Source organism: Podarcis cretensis, assembly GCF_951804945.1.
Source record: "Podarcis cretensis genome assembly, chromosome: 13".
Lineage (NCBI taxonomy): Eukaryota > Metazoa > Chordata > Lepidosauria > Squamata > Lacertidae > Podarcis > Podarcis cretensis.
In genome coordinates this window covers 16,786,462-16,807,050 of record NC_137182.1, presented here as the reverse complement: position 1 = coordinate 16,807,050, position 20,589 = coordinate 16,786,462, and the positions used below count along the sequence as shown (strand labels likewise).

The 20,589-nt window shown below is 44.1% G+C and overlaps 1 protein-coding gene across 2 annotated transcripts in view; it reads left to right on the top strand.

Moving 5' to 3' along the window:
- Nucleotides 1-380: 380 nt before the first annotated feature.
- The window catches only part of WNT3 (Wnt family member 3), a 146,930-nt gene continuing 126,721 nt past the window's right edge, over nucleotides 381-20,589 (top strand). For both annotated transcript variants that reach the window (XR_013832464.1, XM_079949928.1), the window contains exon 1: nucleotides 381-551. Coding sequence is in view for 1 of the 2 variants with exons in the window: in XM_079949928.1 (XP_079806054.1) it covers nucleotides 472-551 (80 nt within the window). In the remaining variant the exon portion in view is untranslated. The remainder of the gene's footprint in view (nucleotides 552-20,589) is intronic.

Here is a 20,589-nt window from a genome sequence, read left to right as displayed (position 1 = left end):
GAAAACTGTCTTTCAAGGTTTGTCTGTTCCCTTCCCTTGGCAAGCGGTAGGAATAAAGTTGCAAAAGCAAAGGGGGGGTAGAGAGAGAGAGAGAGAGAGAGAGAGAGAGAGAGAGAAAGATGTTGGAATGATTGACAGCTCTGAACTATAGGCTCATCCCTTACCTTAGGCCATGCAATCCGATTGGCTGTCTCCTGACATCCCCAAAGCGCAGCACTTTTTAATAGAAGCTTTGGGTAGATCGTCGGGGGTGGGTGGGGGAAAAGGTTCAGTGAGGTGCATTTCTGACAAGGCATAAAGTCATTTACCCCACTTCAGGAAGACTTTTCTCTGGGCTGTTTTTGGTGGGGGTGGGTGGGTGGGGGTAGAAAGGGCCTGGGTTTTTTTGATTTACTTGTTTTTTTTGTACTTAAATGTTTTTCTGCAAACTTCGGGGAGAGTGGTCTTCTCCTCAGCACCAAGCCTGGACTAATGGATTACCACGTGCTCGGATTAATTTTAGCTTTCCTCCTCGGTGATGCCAACGTTTTAGCCGGTTATCCCATTTGGTGGTAAGGCTTAACTTTCCCCCTCGTCTCAAACTTTTGGCAGCTTGTTTTTCCCATTTGCATCCTGTCTCTGCACATCCTCAATTCTCTCTCTTAGTGCCCTGCTTTCATTCACACGTTTCTATTCTCCCACTTTTCCCATGGTTAATGCAAGGTTTCTCATTTTGGAAGGGTTCTTAATAATTTTTTGCATTGATAGCTTGATAGTTCGCCTCCCAGCCTCAGCCCTCAGTAGCTTCATATAACGCCTCTGAATGTAATTTTTAGGCAGCGGATGAGAATGTTGCAAAGCCAGTTGCAAAGGATGGCATCTCAGAGGGAGAAGTATAATTCAGATTCATTGTTATTAAGTGTTTTGGCAAGGACCACAATGGAATACTGACAATGTTTTTTAAAAGGCCATTTGTCAGATGTGTCTTTTTGTTTTAAATAATGTGACCATCCTTCAGTCTCCTCCTAAGCACTTGACCTGAATGGGTAGTGTGTGTCTGTTTTCTTTGGCTATGCTACAATTGTTCTCTTTAATAATGATGATTTGGTCGTATGTAAAGTCATTGGGCTACAGAAACACGGTTAACGAAAACCGAGCAAGTTACAAGTTCTGATTTGACGAAGATTTTTGTAACGGCTTGGAATTTTACTTCACCACTTTGCACAGAAAAGCAAATGAGCAGTTTCTGCTCCCATTGGAGTTGTTTCTAGGCTCCAACAAACAACCAAAAAGATAATCGCTAAAGAAAATGTGGTCAAAGACTTGTTTCTTTTTGTATTTTGAGGGGCAGAGACTTACAGTAAAGGCAAATCTAAGGTTCATTGAAATATGTCAGCATTTAATAATTCAGTTTCCCTTCCCGGCAATTTCTCTCCTGATCTGTTAAGATTCCTCCTTGAAGTATATGTGGTGGAAAATGCTCAGCCTAATGTGACTAGAAATCACAAAAGCAATGTTAACTTGAGTAACACCTAAAGAAGCCTCTCTTCCATCTTTCAAGAGTCCTTTTCATATTATTCATTCCTTAAGTCCTTTCTAAGCCGACACAACAAAGAAATGAGCTAAAGTAGACTGTGGAAATAGGCTAAAAAGGGACCGTATTTTGAAATTCGATGTTTACTGTAAAGCTCTGCTTGGTTTCCCTATTTTAAAAACATGGAAGAACGAACATTTAGCACATCAGGCAGTATTTTATATTATTATTGTCTCGTTATGTGGGAATAATATAGAGACTTAAATGCCGACAAAAACAAGCCTGTTTCCCTTGCTCTATGGACATGAGTCATACACTGAGGGCACAGCCTGGATATTTCTTCAATTCAACATCCCTTCATTTAGATTAATCAGATCTCTCTTAACCCCAGTTTGATAAAACCAGCTTCCTGCGTTGTTTATTGGGCACCTCTGAACAACACCAGAGTTAAAAGCTTTGTTAGAATTGGAGAAAGTGCTAATGAGAGATGCATTTGGTTACCAAACACAGCTTTCAGGGAGTCCAGTTGGGTTTTCTGACCAAAACAGGCCCCTAAATCTTAATTAAGTCAACCACTTTTGAAACACAAAGAGGTATCTCGATATTTCAATGACAAGATCTGTTCTTTTAGCCTTCTCAAATAATGGCAATAAGAAGGGATTAATTGCCTTCTTTCCCTATAGTTTCCCCCCCCCCAAAAAAAAACCTGTCCTCACTTCCTCAGATCCACTAAGGGGTATCTTCAATGACCTCATAGAAAACAAAGGATGAAATTTTTGGTTGCGAGAATCTAGATGACGTGACATACGTAATTTAACAGGGTTTGCATTCAACATATTTTAGGAGATCGGATTTTTAAAGGGTCGGCAACCATTTCAGGGAGGCAATATATCATTGTCTGAATTGAACTTTTTGCTTCGATGATTATGAGGTAGGACGGCAAATACTATAAGAATTTCGTTGAGTACTAAGACCAAAAACTTTGTTTCGCTTTTCGTTTAAAGGTGATTGCAGATTTGAGTACATTAATGTGCGGTTGAACCTGAGTGTACATTTGTCACAAGCTGAGATGTATGTTCTAAACCTGGATCTATCTTTTTACTCTAATCTTGCTGGATATTTTCTGCCTTTTAGTTTTTTACTTCCCTCCCCTTCCAGTCCAGTTTATTGTTTTCAGCTGACATAACACAGGGCTCCCCAACCTTTCGGAATATTGGGAGAAATTATTGTGGAGATCGTGAAATACTCATTTCCCAGGAGAAAACCTAGTGATGTTCAGACAAAACAGCTGAAACACCTGTACACATCCCAAAACAAATAAAACGCAGACAAAAAAAAAAAAGGCAAGTGCTTGCCCCCTGAAGAAGAATAAAGCACTGACAACCCCTCAATATAAAAATTAAAATTTAGAGAGACATAGAGCTTTGGCATGAGCCAAGGATGGTGTCTGAGGGTGCTGTGGTGCCCATGGGCACCACATTGGAAAGACCAGATAGAAAGTGTTAGTTCCTCCACCTTGCATTTTTCACCAGATATTAAGAAATGGGTTGCAAAGAGCTGAATTTCAACTCCCCCTTCAGGATAAATACATTTGGGAAGAGCTTAGACAGTAAATTAACCACATGCATGCCAGCTCAGAAGTAAGCTCCATTGAGTTCAATGGGACTTATTTCCAGGTAAGTGTGTATAGAATTGCAGCCTAATACAACCTTCAAACAATGCAACTGAGGCAGATTCTATAGCCTGAAACATACCCATTCAAGCCCCTTCACGGTTTGGCGGTTTAACAAACACTGAGCAACGCTATCTGAAAGAACACAAATGCTGGCAAGTATTTAAATAAATTACTTAGCTCTTTTTCAGCAGTGAGGTGGAAGCTGTAGATCAGCAGCAAGCCACAGACTTTTAAACCCAGGTAGCTGGGAGAGTCGCAATCCACTTCTACCTTTTAAAATGCTTATACCTCATTGTTTCAAACAAGCAAGCAGACAACGCCTCCCTAATTCTCCAGTCTAACCAGCAATCTGAAAAAGAAATAATGTAATTAGGAATGTAGTTCTGGATATGGGGCCAAATTTAGACTTGTCGGGTTAAAAGTATCCAGTTTATTCCAGCTGCAAAGTCTGAAATTCACGGTGCAGGTGGTACCTTCTCTAGAGGAACTGTTTAGAGGTGTGGTTCTGGGAAACAAGGATGGAGTGGCAGTAATACGGGGAAAATAGAAAAGAGCAGGAATGTTTGCACAGTTTCCAACTTGTCTGGAATTCTGGGGATGAGGCAAGGATTGTGCTGGGGGAGGGATAAACGGCAATGCAAAATGCAAGTAGCATGGGCAAGAAATATATTTAGCTTCACCCTCTAATACGAATTGCCTGCATGTACAGTATATCCCTGCTATGAGGAAACAATTTATCTCGCTAACTTTCTACCTGCTGCTTTGTCGTTTCTGCTTGTCCTAATTGGCTTCCGTTAACACATCTGATGTGTTAGCTGCTGCATATTTCATCATTCAGTTGCCATTAAGCGGTATTGTTGGCAAACAGACTAGGCATAGACAGTGCAATCCAGTGGACGTTTTCCGCATCCTTCCACTGACGTGAATCGAATGGTGTGTTCCGATCTGTACAAACCGGAGAGAGCTGTTGCAAGGGCTATAGCTTCAGGCAGTTAGTCGGAAGGGCAAGTGGTGTTTGCAGATTAATGCGAAGAGCAGTCGTCGCAGGAAGATCAGCTTTGCAAAAAAGAAGAATCTCTATCCAAAACAGAGCTCCCATTTCCTGGGCAAGACCGTTCAGACGGTGCTATCATTCCGCAACGAATGTGTTGAATTCTGTGACCACACCCAGCCCAAATCATTTCTTTATGTATTAGATTTATTTGATTTACAACTCCTTCATTATAAGATGTCAGGGCAGTTCACAGAATAAAATCATCAATAAAGTAGGCTGAAGGGGGGAAATGGTATTGCCACTGCTCAAGGTATTGCCACTGCTCCTCCAAACAATTTGGAAACGTCTTTCTAGGAGTTGTTGTCTTAAAAAGAAAAGAAAAGGGAGATTTGACTTAGGGTGCCATGGAGCAAAAAAGGGTAGCAAGGCATGTGCTTGCAGTATTCTCATGCCTTGCAGAATTCAGCCCAAGGATGAGTGCAGAAATGTGTAGACACAGCCGAAGGTGCGACCTGCAAGCAGGAGGATATACTGTACCAATGTTCTCTATGAACCTAGGCCATGTCTGGGTCAAACAGGGGTCAGAGGTCAAAGCCTTCTCCTGGAGGCAGAAGGTGACAATGCCAGGGTCAGGAGGCAGAGCCAAAACAAGACGCAAATTATAGGCCAGAGACCACAGCAGTGCACACTCAAGGACTTTGTTCTCGTCCACATTAATAACATTCAAATTTGTGTACAAATAGCACATATAACCTGAACATGCACACATGTGCACACACACACACACCAGGGCTTTCAGCCTGTTGCATCATAGCTGTCAATGTTTCCCTTTTTTTTAAGGGAAATTCCCTTATTCCAAATAGGATTCCTCGCAAGAAAAGGGAAAAGTTGACAGCTATGCTGTTGCATAGGACTAAGCTTGAAACTAAATACAGTGGTATCTCAGGTTACATACGCTTCAGGTTACATACGCTTCAGGTTACAGACTCCGCTAACCCAGAAATAGTACCTCGGGTTAAGAACTTTGCTTCAGGATGAGAACAGAAATCGTGCTCCGGCGGCGCGGCAGCAGCAGGAGGCCCCATTAGCTAAAGTGATGCTTCAGGTTAGGAACAGTTTCAGGTTAAGAACGGACCTCCGGAACGAATTAAGTACTTAACCCGAGGTACTACTGTACAATGGAACCTCGTGTTACGTACCGTCCTCCTTACGAATTCGGGTTATGAGTTCCACTAACCTGGAAGTAGGTTCTCTAGGTAGTGAACTTTGCCCCAGGATGCGAGCGGAAGTCATGCGCCGGCGGCAATGCGGCAGCGGGAATCCCCATTAGCGAAAGTGGTGCCTCAGGTTAAGAATGGTTTCGGGTTAAGAAAAAGACCTCTGGAATGAATTAAGTTCATCACCGGAGGTACCACCGTACATACAAGATTTAGACCCCTCCTCCTAACCTTGAAGACCCCACCTGCTCTGTGCCCCCTATTTGACCCATGGCACAAAAATTGAGGGAGGGAGCGGTTGCCTTGGTTTGATTTGATCTAGCAGCTCAACTACTGCAAAGCTTATTTAGAACGGTTTGCAGAGGAGCAGCTGTCTTGCAAAGTGTTTCTGTTTCTAGAGACCAGCAGGCTGGTGTGCAGTCATTGCAAAAGAAAGGGGAAATGTTCAGGGAACTTAAATGAAGATGAAACAGTTTCGAGCATAACAGGTGATGAAAGGAGATCAGTTTAACATGGGGGAAGCAGTTTGATTACTGGAGCAGTTACGTACGGTGTAACTTGTTGCAAAGAAAGGACCAGGCTTAGGGCTGCTTCATATGGAATGGCATTTTCTAATTGTACAACGGTGCCATGCTGAAATTTCTGGGGGGAAATGTATATATGTGTGTGTGTATATCTAGTATACATCTGCTTTACTGGATTTAGGCGTTCTGAAAAGTCTCACTTGGCTGCAACTTCCCAACATGTGCACACACAGCAATATACAGTATACAGTAATCTACACACTTTTTGCACAATTGCTCCTAATACTGTAGGCAATTCATCACATTTGAAATCCCGCTTAGGATCACTTATTTATTTTTTATTTATTTAATGGCTTCTTCTTGCACAGGCCACAAGGCAGCGTACAAGAAAAACAAGTAGATACGAATACATAAAATCCATTAAATAAATAAATAAATAAATAAATAAATAAATAAATAAATAAATAAAATACCGCAGTCCATTAAAAACACATAACAAATCACTGAGCGACAATTGCTAAGAGCAGAAGCAGCAACCAGGGGACTCCTTCTCCAAATACCCCCTTGAAAATAGGTGTTTTCTTGACTAACTGCCTGAAGCTATAGACATGTACGCGTTAGTTGTTTGAAATGCAGTGAATCCATTCTGCTCCCCCTTCCCCCCCATTGCTGAGTCTAAGGTGGTATTCCTACATTGCTCCATAAATGGAGCAAGAATGTCTCCACCCAAAGCCCATAACCTGATTTATTTCCCTGTGATGAACTCCAATTCAATGAAGCTGTTGCCTGCCCCATGCACAATAGCTGCCTGGAATGTACACACCTCAAGCTTCCGTTTTCGAAAGGGATAGAAGCTGGCGCGTCGAAGGGGGGAGTTTCTTAAGAAGCTACGAATTGCATGCTGAAGCCGGAGTCAGCTGTGATGTGCACATAACCATAGAGAGGTGTGGCCAGACATACCTCAGTAGGGAGAGAGTTCTAATTGCAAGGAGCCACCACCAAAAAAGCCCTTTCTCAGGCCCTCATACCATGTATTTCATCCCACTCAGGGACTCCTAGGGGGGCCTCATCTGCTGATCTCAAAGTGCAGGCAGGTCTTGTTTAAGTGAAACACCTCAGATACCTTATATGTTGTTGTTGCTTATGAAATTTGTATACAGTGGTACCTTGGTTCTCAAACTTAATCTGTTCCGGAAGTCCCTTCAAAAACCAAAGCTTTCCAAAACTGAGGTGCGCTTTCCCATAGAAGGTAATGCAAAATGGATCAATCCGTTCCAGACTTTTAAAAACCACCCCGAAAACAGCAATTTGACATGAATTTTACTATCTAATGAGACCACTGATCCATAAAATGAAAGCAATATACAATTTACTGCACTCACACCATCAATCAATCAATTGCTGAACTGGGTTCCACACAGTCACAAAAAAGCCACAAAAACGCAAAATAAATAGCAAAAACAGGCAGACCTCAGCGTAACACTCAAATTGGAAGCGTAACACTCAAAACGGAGCACGTTCGGCTTCCAAAAAAAGTTTGCAAACCGGAACAGTTACTTCTGGGTTTGCAGTGTTTGGGTTCCAAGTTGTTTGAGTACCAAGGTGTTTTGAGAACCAAGGTACCACTGTATACCTGGAGGTCTCAGGGTAGTTAACAAGAAGGGGGGGAAATCACAATATAACATACATAATAAAAACAAAAAAGAGCAACCCAATAACACTCCCCAACACTTATTAAAAGGGCATTGGATGTCAATCAGCCAGGGGCCTGGATTTTGCCTGGCACCTAAAGGTGTATAATGACCAAACCTCCCTAGGGGGAGCATGCAGAAAAGGCCCATTTTCATGTTGCCACCCTCCGGACCTCTCGTAGAGGAGGCATCTAAAGAAGGGCCTCAGAAGATGATTCTGGTTCATATGGAGACAGGCATTCCTTAAGGTATTGGGGTCCTGAGCTGCAATATATATGTATCCCTGAAGAAGGAAAGCGCAGAAGCAACCAAAATAATTCACTGTAATTCAGTGTGGGGAGAGTTAACAGCTGCGACCTACACACTCAAACTTGAACCTCCACAGGTTCTCTGTTCAAGGCTCATACCTGTACTAGTAAAACGTGAAACCAAGTAGTCATTCCCCTCCAAGAACACAAGGAAGACTGTGAATGTTTTGTGGCGCGGTTTGTGGTTGCTTCAAAAACCCGCCATCGCCAGGAAACAAAATGGATCAAGTTCCCTGGGGTCTCATCACAAGAGCACTCAGATAAGTGAACCCAGAGAGGCTTTCTTGGCGGCTGCTCTCCAACTCTCCAACTCGCACCCAGAAGTATTTTTAGAGACTGGATTTCGTTTTCATCACCCAAAATTTTGACTGCGTGCTTCAGATGCTTAAAAAGAACAAAACTTGGCAGCCGATAATGTTGGGGGCTAGCTGCCAGTCAGTGGGCAGGCGGCAGCTGAAGTGAACCAATGAGATGCCACTGCCGTTTTGCCCATGCAAATCCAAAAATCGGCATCCGTGCCAACTTTCCAGGTGACGCAAATGAATTTTGGAGGATGAGCCATCGAAGGGAGACAGTGGCTGAGCTGAGCTTTGGCAGTAAAAACAAGCTCTAAGCTAAATACCATCAAATCCTTGCCCAACTTACTAGGCCAGGCTACAGATTCACAGTGTTATGGGGTATATGTAGGATCATATCATCTTCATCCTTACTTCAGAGACAGACACTGATAAATAGAGCATCCTTGAAAGATGACTGTCCAACCGTTCTGTGAAAACCTCCCAACATTGAAGCTGCCTTCAGAGGCAAGGGCAAAAGCACTTTGGACAATCTCAGATGCCTACATTATTTTCCCACCTCCCTGCAGTCGCCCTAAACCAATTGCCCATCCCAATTCTTTAGTGGCCTTTATTTTCTTTATGACACCCTTTTAAATGCCTGAAAACATAATATATTGTAAGGTAAGGTAAAGGGACCCCTGACCGTTAGGTCCAGTCGTAGCCAACTCTGGGGTTGCGGCGCTCATCTTGCTTTATTGGCCGAGGGAGCCAGCGTACAGCTTCTGAGTCATGTGGCCAGCATGACTAAGCCGCTTCTGGCCAACCAGAGCAGCGCACAGAAACGCCGTTTACCTTCCCACCGGAGCGGTACCTATTTATCTACTTGCACTTTGAGGTGCTTTCGAACTGCTAGGTTGGCAGGAGCAGGGACTGAGCAATGGGAGCTCACCCCGTCACGGGGATACGAACCGCCAACTTTCTGATCAGCAAGTCCTAGGCTCTGTGGTTTAACCCACAGCGGCACCCGCGTCCCTTAATATATTGTACTGAGTGCCATAAATGTACTGCATGTTAATGTTTAGCTGTAAGATTTTAAGATGCCCAGTAAGAAATTTCAGGAAATTCTTATATTTATTGGTTAATCTCAAGAACAACCAATGGACCACCTGAATTGTAGGAATTGCCCGTAAATGTTAAGATGCACCTTTCCCCTGACATGGACTACAGTATATTTGTGTGTATATCTAATATTTTGCACTCTTTTAAAACTGTTGCCATCTGAGTGCCTAGTTTAGGAATGCAAACGGTACCCACTTACGTAAATGGCTGACCAAATAACAATATCAGAGACCTTGGAAGAAGTTTGCTGCAATGGCAAATTGCTCGATTATATTCTCTCTACACAAAGGGAGAAATGCTCCTAGTTTGGACATGACATTTCTATCTGGCACCGTCTCCTGCAAAAATAAACTTGGTTTTGCCGGCAAGATGCCCTCCTTGTCCACAATTTTATTTAGCCTATTTCCACTGTCGTGGCCTGCCTAACACCCTTCAACATATACACTGATATTTTTTTAATGTGGAATTCCTTGTTACGTTTTGACAGTCAGTTTAGGTTGGCAAACAGGGGATCAAAGTGCCTTGACACAGTTGCATAAATTCATGGAGATGTTTGGGCGATTTCCATCTCTGTGATTCCATCACAATCCAATGAAGTAAGGAAGGATTTCCCCTCATCCTTTCCCTGGGGCATCAGAGATTGGATGTTGTATTTATAGCATTTATTATAAGTATTTGCAAATTACCGTTCCATAAAAATTCCCGGGGCAGCTTACATAACAAGAAAATGCAGAGCAATTATGAGGCAGGTACAACCAATCCAAACCATTACGAAGCACGGTAATGAAAAGGCAGCCAGATCTTAGAAGCCAGATAAAAACAATCAACAGAAGCAAAATTAATTCTAAAAAGGCCTGGCTAATGTTGAAAGGAAAACAAAAATAGCTGAAAGGTGAACATTTCTGGGAAACACAGAATGGACTCAAACCATATCATAAATATCAGACTTTAAACTTTTTTTTCCAGATGGGGATTCCAACAAAGGAGTCTAAAATTAGGATTTCATCCAAATCTGCTTTAGGCTGCAATGCTATATACACTTACCGAGAATGGGCGCCCATTATTATTATTATTATTATTATTATTATTATTATTATTATTACCCCGCCCATCTGGCTGGGTTTCCCTAGGCACTCTGGGCGGCTTCCAGTAGAATATAAAAACATACCGTAATAAGAAATGTACTCTCAATAAAATTTACTTTTACGTAAGCGTGCATAGGATTGTATTGCTAGCAGGGATGGAAGGTAATGTCAAGTTCTGGTTCTCTCAGTTTCTCATTTTTTTTCAATCTTAAGCTCAGTTCTCCAGGTTTCTGCAGCAAATTTCCTTTTTGAAAATCCTCATGAAAATCCTTCAGGATTGTAGTGTGAATTTCTCCCGGTGCACACATTTTTTTTCTCTGAAGGTTGGACTAATGAACACATTTTTTACAGGAGTTTTCTCCTAATATAATGCAAGTTGATGTTATTTACATTAATATATTCATCTGTTATAACTGTCCCCCCCCCCAAAGACATATTGCATTTTTGGTAAACATTGTTTGGTTGGAGAACTGCATTGTAAAATTTGGAGAAGCGAGATTTTGAAGGATGGCAGAGTTCCAGTTCTCATCTTGTTTGGGAAAGTGCGAATTTGATAAATATGGCTTTATATGCAAATCAAATCTATTTTCCCCCCTGTACCCCTAACTGCCAGAACATAATTTCCTTGCAGAGGGAGCACTTCACAGTGCTGGATTTACGTATAAGCTAAACAAGCTATAGCTTATGGCCCCACTCTCTTGGCCCCCCCCCCAAAAAAACTGGATGTACATTTCCAAAATATAAGATAAAAAAACAAATAAAATAAAGCCTACATACAGCAACAGTGTTTGGTGTTGTGTAGGCTCCTATGATGTAAGTCATGGGCCCCACCTGCTAGCCTGCTCCCTAAAATATCCCTAGTTTATATATAGGGTTAACGGACGCGGGTGGCGCTGTGGAGCCCAGGACTTGCCGATCAGAAGGTCGGCGGTTCGAATCCCTGCGACGGGGTGAGCTTCCGTTGCTCGGTCCCTGCTCCTGCCAACCTAGCAGTTCGAAAGCATGTCAAAGTGCAAGTAAAGAGGTACCACTCCAGCAGGAAGGTAAACGCCGTTTCCGTGCACTGCTCTGGTTCTCCAGAAGCGGCTTAGTCATGCTGGCCACGTCACCCGGAAACTGTACACCAGCTCCCTCGGCCAATAAAGCGAGATGAGCGCCGCGACCCCAGAGTCGGTCACGACTGGACCTAATAGTAAGGGGTCCCTTTACCTTTACTATATATAGGGTGCCTACATTCTGCATGTGCAAATGGCTTTAGATACCTATTAGGTCCACAAATGACCGCATAGTATATAAACAACACAAAAAACAGCAACAATTTGTTGTTGACAAAAGACAGCTGGACATATAAAGGGCCCCATTACCTTCAGTAGCTTAAAAGGTAAAGGTACCCCTGCCCGTACGGGCCAGTCTTGACAGACTCTGGGGTTGTGCGCCCATCTCACTTAAGAGGCCAGGGGCCAGCGCTGTCCGGAGACACTTCCGGGTCACGTGGCCAGCGTGACATCGCTGCTCTGGCGAGCCAGAGCCGCACATGGAAACGCCGTTTACCTTCCCGCTGGTAAGCGGTCCCTATTTATCTACTTGCACCAGTAGCTTAGGGCCTCCTCAAACCTAAATCTGGCCCTGACTTCACACATTAAGTGTCCAACTACAAAAAAGAACCCAGTGTGTAAATGTCACAAACATCCTTTTGCAAGATCTGTATATATCATACTACGAGTGCCTGCAGCAGCTCCCTGTTGAATGCAATACGTGAGATGCATTTACCTGGAAGTGAGAGTAAAGCCTGCCTGCTGCTACTGATTTGGGGCGGTGCAAGCAAATGGGTTGATGGGAAGGTGCTTGGGGCAGCTGGAAGGTGCAACAGGAGTTGACCAAACTTTGTGGAATGTGAACTGCTGCCGTACAGTAAGGGGACGGAGCGCAGCTTGACAAGCTCCCAACCTAAAAGCTCCAGGCTGATCTGATAAAAGATGACAAGACTCCTGAAAAATGTTTAAACCTGTTTCTCCTTCCCCCTTTCTTTCTGTGCTACGATGCAGGGCGGTGGGGGAGCTAAGGGGCTGCAAAATGGAAAAGAGAAGGGGGGAAGGGAACAAAGCAGGAAAACAGTGGTAGCTACAGGAAGACAATACTAGAGTGTCTTTATTTATCGTTGTTGTTATTTATAGAGCAGCTAAGGAAGTACACTGGAAAGAAGGTCCTTTTCTAGGAAATGGTGGCCTGATGAATTGAATCGTCTCAGACCTGGGAAATGCACTGATTTAGGGCTGGTCTTTGCCTTTCGATTCGGAGTTAGCTTCATCAGAAGTGCGGCTAAACCGCTTAGGAAGCCATACCGCCAGTTGAGAGAGCAGAATAAAATCTCTATAAACACTAAGTTGCAGCGATTGAAGCAGAGCTCTTTGCAACAGCTCAGCTCCTCTGCAAAGGAGCCGGGTGCGGTTTTGCAGGAGCCGAGCCGGTGAAACGAAATCGGTAGCCGCGACAAGAGCGCAGTTTTCCCCCGCAACCCAGTTTTTAAGACTAAGCAGGTGAAACCTGCACAGGTAATACTGTCGAGGCAAATCAAGACCCCTTGCAAGACTTGAGCTCCTCCACAAGATGTTATGGGCTTGAGCATGTGTCCTGACCCCTCCCTTGATAAACAATAAGCCGGTGCATTAACCAGGTTGGTGATTTGAGCCCACCCAAGGACGGCTGTGGTCAGGATTCCTGCATTGCAGGGAGCTGAACTAATGACCCTCTGGCTCCCTTCCAACTCTAGATTTGGAATGGCCCAAATGTTATTTTGGGGTGTAAAACCCTTGGCCTCTAACACTTAAGTGTGGCCTGGAGAGATATGAAGTCTCGAATCATAGAATCGCATCTGGTCCAACCCCCTGCAGTGCAGGAAAATGCAGCTGTCCCATACGGGGATCGAACCTGCAACCTAGGCGTTTTCAGCACCACGCTCTAACCAGCTGAGCTATTCAGACTTCCCCATGTCACTGAGAGACTGGCACCCTACAGGAAGCATAATTGCTGACCCAGTGCTACCATGCCCAAACCAATAACTGCCAATATAGATATATATGAACAAGAATATGGGGCAGTACATCCCCACCAAAGGCTTTGGGCCAGCCAAATGGCACACCTGCATTGCTGGTTGGCTGTTGTAGTTGAGTTGCATGCCAGGCCTCCTAAGAAGTGTGGGGTGTGAAACACAGAGCAGTCAAATACAACATTCCTAGAGTGGACATGTTTAGACATGAAGAAGGATGTTTGTCCAGCCAGTAGATAAACTTCCTGTTTCCTCCTGTGCTGGGACAAACTTCCTCTACATGTGACGAGAGGTGGGTGTGACTTTACCTGTGCAGGTAACAAAAGCACAGGACTGGCCACCACATCTCTCTCTGACTCCATTCCTCAAAGAAGCAACATCTCCTTAGCCTGAGATGCTCTCTTGGCCAGGCAAGAGAGGACAAAGGAATTATCTCCTTATGGGATAGATTCCACGTGTATATATGTTGTAACTTAAGTCTGCCTTCTGGGATCCATTTGTGAACAGAACATGTGAGTAAACTCTTTTAAACTTTCATACAAGGCTGTGTCGTATCTATTCTTTTTAGGTAAAGGTAAAGGGACCCCTGACCATTAGGTCCAGTCGTGACCGACTCTGGGGTTGCGACGCTCATCTCGCTTTATTGGCCGAGGGAGCTGATGTACAGCTTCCGGGTCATGTGGCCAGCATGACTAAGCCGCTTCTGGTGAACCAGAGCAGTGCACGGAAACGCCATTTACCTTCCTGCCGGAGTGGTACCTATTTTATCTACTTGCACTTTGACGTGCTTTCGAACTGCTAGGTTGGCAGGAGCAGGGACCGAGCAACGGGAGCTCACCCCATCACGGGGATTTGAACCGCCAACCTTCTGATTGGCAAGTCCTAGGCTCTGTGGTTTAACCCACAGCGCCACCCACATCCCACCTCTATTCTTTTTAGGAGGGAATAAAAGAGGAATTACCAGGAAACTTATTTTAGAGGCTTATGCAAGCCTGCAAACCTATCCGCTGTGTAAGTTTAAAAGGGGAATGTTACTCTGCTAAATCTGAGAACTTGTTAACACAAGTTGGGAAGGATATAATTAAACAATATATCCTCTCCTGCCTCCCTGAACATTCCCACAAGAAGAGCCTGCTGGACCAGGCCAATGGACCATCTAGTCTTCTCACAAGCCAACCAGGTGCCTGTAGGAAACTATGAGCTATGTGAACTTTCCAACACTTCATTGGATAACCACGAGTTCAAGTGTTACGAAAGAGGAAGGAAAACTATCCCTACTAACCATGGTGTGCTTAATTTCATAAGCTTGTATAATGTCACCCAGTGCTTTTTTTTTCTCTAAAAAAAAAAAAAATGTTTATTGGGGGTACTCTCATTTTCCTACTCATATTGAAATACTGCCCCTCAATGAAGCCAAACTTAGATTCACAAAATGTTTAGGGGTATGCGTACCCCCAGAAAAAAGCACTGATGTCACCTCTTACTTCCCTCTCAACTAAAAAGCCCCAAACCTTACAACCTCGCCCACATAGAGGAATCACTCCATTCCCTTGAATGTTTCACTTGCCCTTTTCTGAAACTTTTCCAACCCTACAATCGACTTTTTGAGGTGATTGTAACTGGTTCAATCTGGTACACAGAACCTTTTGTGTGTGGAATGCAACAGCAAGCATGCTGGGCCCATATCAATAGTGGCTAATAATAATATGCATAAATGAGGATTTGGGGGTGTGGTGTGCACCCCAAGATAAGATTTGCACTGTCATAAATCATAGATCCACATGAAGGGCTTTCACCTTCCAGGTGCCAGTGTCTAGCACAGCATTTCACTTTGGGTTAAATCACTCTGAAGCAGGCTTTTCTCCCAACTAATACACAGTGGTACCTCGGGTTAAGTACTTAATTCGTTCCAGAGGTCTGTTCGTAACCTGAAACTGTTCTTAACCTGAAGCACCACTTTAGCTAATGGGGCCTCCTGCTGCCGCCACGCCGCCGGAGCACGATTTCTGTTCTCATCCTGAAGCAAAGTTCTTAACCCGAGGTAATATTTCTGGGTTAGCGGAGTCTGTAACCTGAAGCGTATGTAACCTGAGGTACCACTGTATGTATAATTGCATAAGAATCTGGAGGGGGGGTGTACACCCCAAAATCTTGGAAATAGAACGAGAACACTGAAATGCAATAATAATAATAATAATAATAATAATAATAATAATAATAATAATAGTTTATTTATACGCCACCAATCTGGCTGGGATTCCCCAGCCACTCTGGGCAGCTTCCGACAAAATATTAAAAATACAATAAAACATCAGTGGTTCTGATGTTTCAATGATATAGCGGTTATTCCTTATACGGAGGAACTCGCTCATTAGTACGTGTAAGTGTATGCGTTTTTTAATTAGGGGGGGGAATGTTTTTTAAACACTGAAATGGAACGTTGTGGTTCAGTCGAGAAAAGAAAAGTGTGGGGCGGAGGAAGCCTGTTCACCTGTGTCTCTCCTGTTGTTGTTGGACCTGCATTTCCCATCAGCACCAAATAGCATGACTAAGAATGAGGGATGCTGCCCTGGAGCAGGGGGTTAGGAGAGGAGGGTTGCACAGTGGCATAGCGTGGGTTGCCGGGCCCGGGGCCATGCAGAGGGAGGTGGGAGGGAACGAAACAGACAGAGAACACATGCACCTTCAACTGCCTAACGGCGTCCATGTCACACAGGAGATCATAGAGATAAGAAGAGTTGTTCCATTCTCTGGCGAGGTCACTTCCTGGATCACATGGGGAAGCCGTTTTCAACGGAGCCCAGCAACGGAAGCATGTAGCTGTATCGAGGCAGCACCGGGGGTTGGAATTTCGCGCCCCTGTGCCCTCCGCCCACATGCTACGCCACTGGGTGTGCGTGCTGCGAGGTTAAAATCCCCTTTCCCTGCACCGTACAAGCATAGAGTAGGGAAATAAAATTTTGCCTGCCCGTGCACACACACAAACTGCTATAAGGAAACTGCTTAATACCACATGCCATGCTTTTAAATAAACTGTTAAGTTGTGGGTGAACATATCAGACGACACAGCGATTCTTCAAATAGCTCTTGTTTATTCAGAGGCCAGAACAGAACTGAACTGAAGGGCTCAGTCAGCCTGCTCCAGTACCACGTTACTGTAACAACTTTCTAAAACTATCCAATCACTGAACATCACTTTCGATCCTTCATTTGCATAACTATCTACAGCATCCATCCAATCACTGAACATCACTTTCGATCCTTCATTTGCATAACTATCTACAGTATCCCCCTGCTGGCCCAGGGTGAGAACTTCAGTACATAACATAAACAAACCAATAGCAAGTGATCTTACTAATGGTTGCTTTTGCCATTCTGAATACCTCCAAGAGGGTCCTTTATGCTTGCCTCCCTGCACCTGAAATGCCTTCTCCCCTTTCCCCATAGACATCTGGATTGGTCATGGTGTTCCCTGGTTTTAAGATGTCGGCTTAGCTTCCTCCAACCATCACCACCCCAGATCTCCTCCCCAACATCTCTCTCTAGCTCTAAGTCCCGGTCTCTTTCCCACCTGCCCCAGACCCCCGATTTCTTCAGAGCTTGTAGCCTTCGAAACAGGAACACTCCCAGATCCCAAGTCATCAGCCCAGTTACCTAACTTGGAAGTCCTCTTGGCTTTGGCAGGAGGAGGAGATGCAGAGCGGAGCCGGTGCCAACTTCGTACCTCTCCTTGCTGCTAAAAATAAGCCGCTGCTTCTTGCCCCCAAGTCAGGTTACCTCCAGAGGTAATGACAACAAAGCAAGCAGCCAGTTAAAGAGCAATTATCTCAACCTAATCGCTTCCCCGGGGCAGGGAAGGCTGCCAAAACTCAGCACTGCTGCTCTGCGGAGATGGTTCTTCTTTTCAGAGTGGGCCACACCTCTCATTGTACAAGGAAAAAACCTTCCATACCTACAGGGGCCTGTCCTGCCAACTAACTCCCCGGATCTGGCCTGATAACCCACCCCACCCCTCAAGCTTTTAGAGTTTACAGTGTGCTTATTGCAGATCATATCCCCTGGAAACATTCATAATTTTCCCCATTTCCCCAGTAGTATTAAATTTGAATATATTATTTCAAAGCAGCGGCACGGAACTTGTTGTTGAACTACCGTTCCCATCATTCCTGACCATTCCTGATGGGGCTGATGGGAGCTAGAGTTCAACAACATACGGCTTGTCGAAGACTCCCACCCCACGCTTTAAATCCCCAGTAAAAGAACCGGAAGGGGCTTTTATTTGTTTATTTTAATTGATTGCCGGAAATCTCAATAAAAGCATCTGGGATATCACTGTACCTTCTGATCCTGATTACTCAGAGCCAGGGAAATGCTGCTTTGCACACAGTGGCGTAGCGTGGGGGGTGCAGGGGGGACCGGCTGCACCGGGCGCAACATCTGGGGGTTAGGGTTAGGGGGCGCAAATCCACGGGTTAGGGGGTGCAAATTACTTGCCTTGCCCCGGGTGCTGACAACCCACGCTACGCCACTGTTTGCACATGCTCAGAAAAATTCTTTTCAGCTGCAATGAGTGTCAAAGACTTTTTGCCTTCCTGTTGCAGCAAAAAACAAAAGAGAAAAGTTTTGCGGTCATGCATTTACTTTTTTTTTTGTTTTTTATAATAATTTTTATTAATTTCCACACATATAATAAAGAACAATATAAAACAGTATCACATCATACTCATCGGTTCTTACCCTTCTTTCTTTGACTTCCCCATACCTCCCCATCCCTGCATCCTTGTTTAATAATTCTTTAGCAACCCTTAAGTCCATTGTCTTAGTTCCCTTTCGTAAAAGTTTCTTAAGTTTTTTTGTTTACTGCTGCAATTCTTTACTTCTTACTCTGACATCCTAACATTCCTCAATTTTGCAATTATTTTTAAGATATATTTTGAAGTTCTTCCAGTCCTCTTCCATTGTCTCTTTCCCCTGGTCCCGGATTCTGCCCGTCATCTCGGCCAGTCCCATAAAGTCAATCACCTTTGTTTGCCATTCTTCCAGAGTAGGTAGTTCTTGCGTCTTCCAATACTTTGCCAGTAGAATTCTTGCTGCTGTAGTGGCATACATAAAGAAAGTCCTATCCTTCCTTGACACCGCTTGGCCCACCATGCCCAAGAGGAAAGCCTCTGGTTTCTTAGGAAAAGTCCACTTAAGGACCTTCTTAATTTCATTATAGATCATTTCCCAGAAAGCTTTAACCTTTGGGCAGGTCCACCAAAGGTGGTAGAAAGTACCTTCAGTCTCATTACATTTCCAACACTTATTATTAGGCAAATGATAAATTTTTGCAAGCTTGACTGGGGTCATGTACCACCGGTAGATCATTTTCATAATATTTTCTCTTAATGCATTACATGCAGTAAATTTAATACCGGTGGTCCATAACTGTTCCCAGTCAGCAAACATAATATCATGACCGATATCTTGTGCCCATTTAATCATAGCTGATTTCACCGTTTCATCCTGTGTATTCCATTTTAGCAGCAAGTTATACATTTTTGATAAGTTCTTAGTATTGGGTTCCAACATAGTAAATGCGGTCATGCATTTACTATGGCATCATCGTTATTATTATTATTATTATTATTATTATTATTATTATTATTATTTCTTAGCTTTATGTGCCATCCTTTATCGCAAGATCCCAGGGCAGTGTACTGCATTAAAAACACACTTGACAGTGCATCATAATAATAAACATAACAGACAGTATAATAACAGACAGCATAATAGTAAAATAATCATAATAACAGTCCCCACAACCTCCTTTCACAGGCCATAGATTATTTAACGGCTATAGGCCTGGCCTGGGTAAAGAGGAATGTTTTTAGCCAGACGCCTAAAGACTTGCAATGTTGTCGCCCGTTGAGCTTCTGTAGGGAGAGCCTTTCAATAGGAGGAGCCACCACAGAAAAGGCCTGTTCTTATGTGGCAACCCTCTGGACCTCTCAGGGAGTGGGGACATAGACAAGGGCATGCACATGGTCTGGGTCAGCTCGTATGGGGACAGGAGGTCTTTAAGATATTGAAGTCCTGAGGCGTGAGGTTTTATAGGTCAGCACCATAATGCCAGGTTTGGCATTAGATGCTCAAAGTATTTGTGGACTTAGGAGTCCATTTCATCAGATGCAAAGAGATGGATGGTAGGTATGGAGGAGCAAAAGTTGGGTTCAACTAACAGGCAGTTAAACTAGCATCCATGGTGATGATGATTCATTCGAAGCCTAAGGGTTTAGGGCTAGTACAGTGGTACCTTGGGTTAAGAACTTAATTCGTTCTGGAGGTCCGTTCTTAACCTGAAGCACCACTTTAGCTAATGGGGCCTCCCGTTGCTGCTGTGCTGCCGCCACACAGATTTCTGTTCTCATCCTGAAGCAAAGCTCTTAACCCGAGGTACTATTTCTGGGTTAGCGGAGTCTGTAACCTGAAGCATCTGTAACCCAAGGTACCACTGTATTGAAATTGGGTTGATTCAGGGGCTGAGCCTGGTCTCACACTGAGCCCTGAGGAAGCCCTGTACCAACACTGTTTGTCTTGGCTCATGAAACCATACCTTAAGGCTGGTGGGAAGCCTGAGGCCCTCTTTATGGTTGCTGGATGATGACCCCTGGCCATGCTGGGTGGGACAGCAGGAGAAACACAGGATTTTCACTAGTGCATGGCAGCTCTCATTTTTCAAAAGAAATTGCCCGGGATTGCTCAGAGGTGATGCAAAAATTGAGTGGATAGCTGGATAGCTCAGTTGCAAGAGCAGGAGACTCTTAATTTAGGGTTGTGAGTTCGAGCCCCACATTGGGCAAAGATTCCCACATTGCAGAGGGTTGGACTAGATGACTCTTATGGTCCCTTCCAAGTCTACAATTCTAATGCTCTATTGTTATAAGTGCCCTTCAGGTCAAGTCTGTGTCCAGGACAGCTGTCTACCAGCTCCACCTGGTACGCAACCTGAGACCCTATCTGTCCATGGACTGTCTTGCCAGAGTGGTGCATGCTCTGGTTATCTCCTATGGACTACCTCAATGCGCTCTACATGGGGCTACCTTTGAAGGTGACTCAGAAAATGCAGTTAATCCAGTATGCGGCAGCTGGACTGGTGA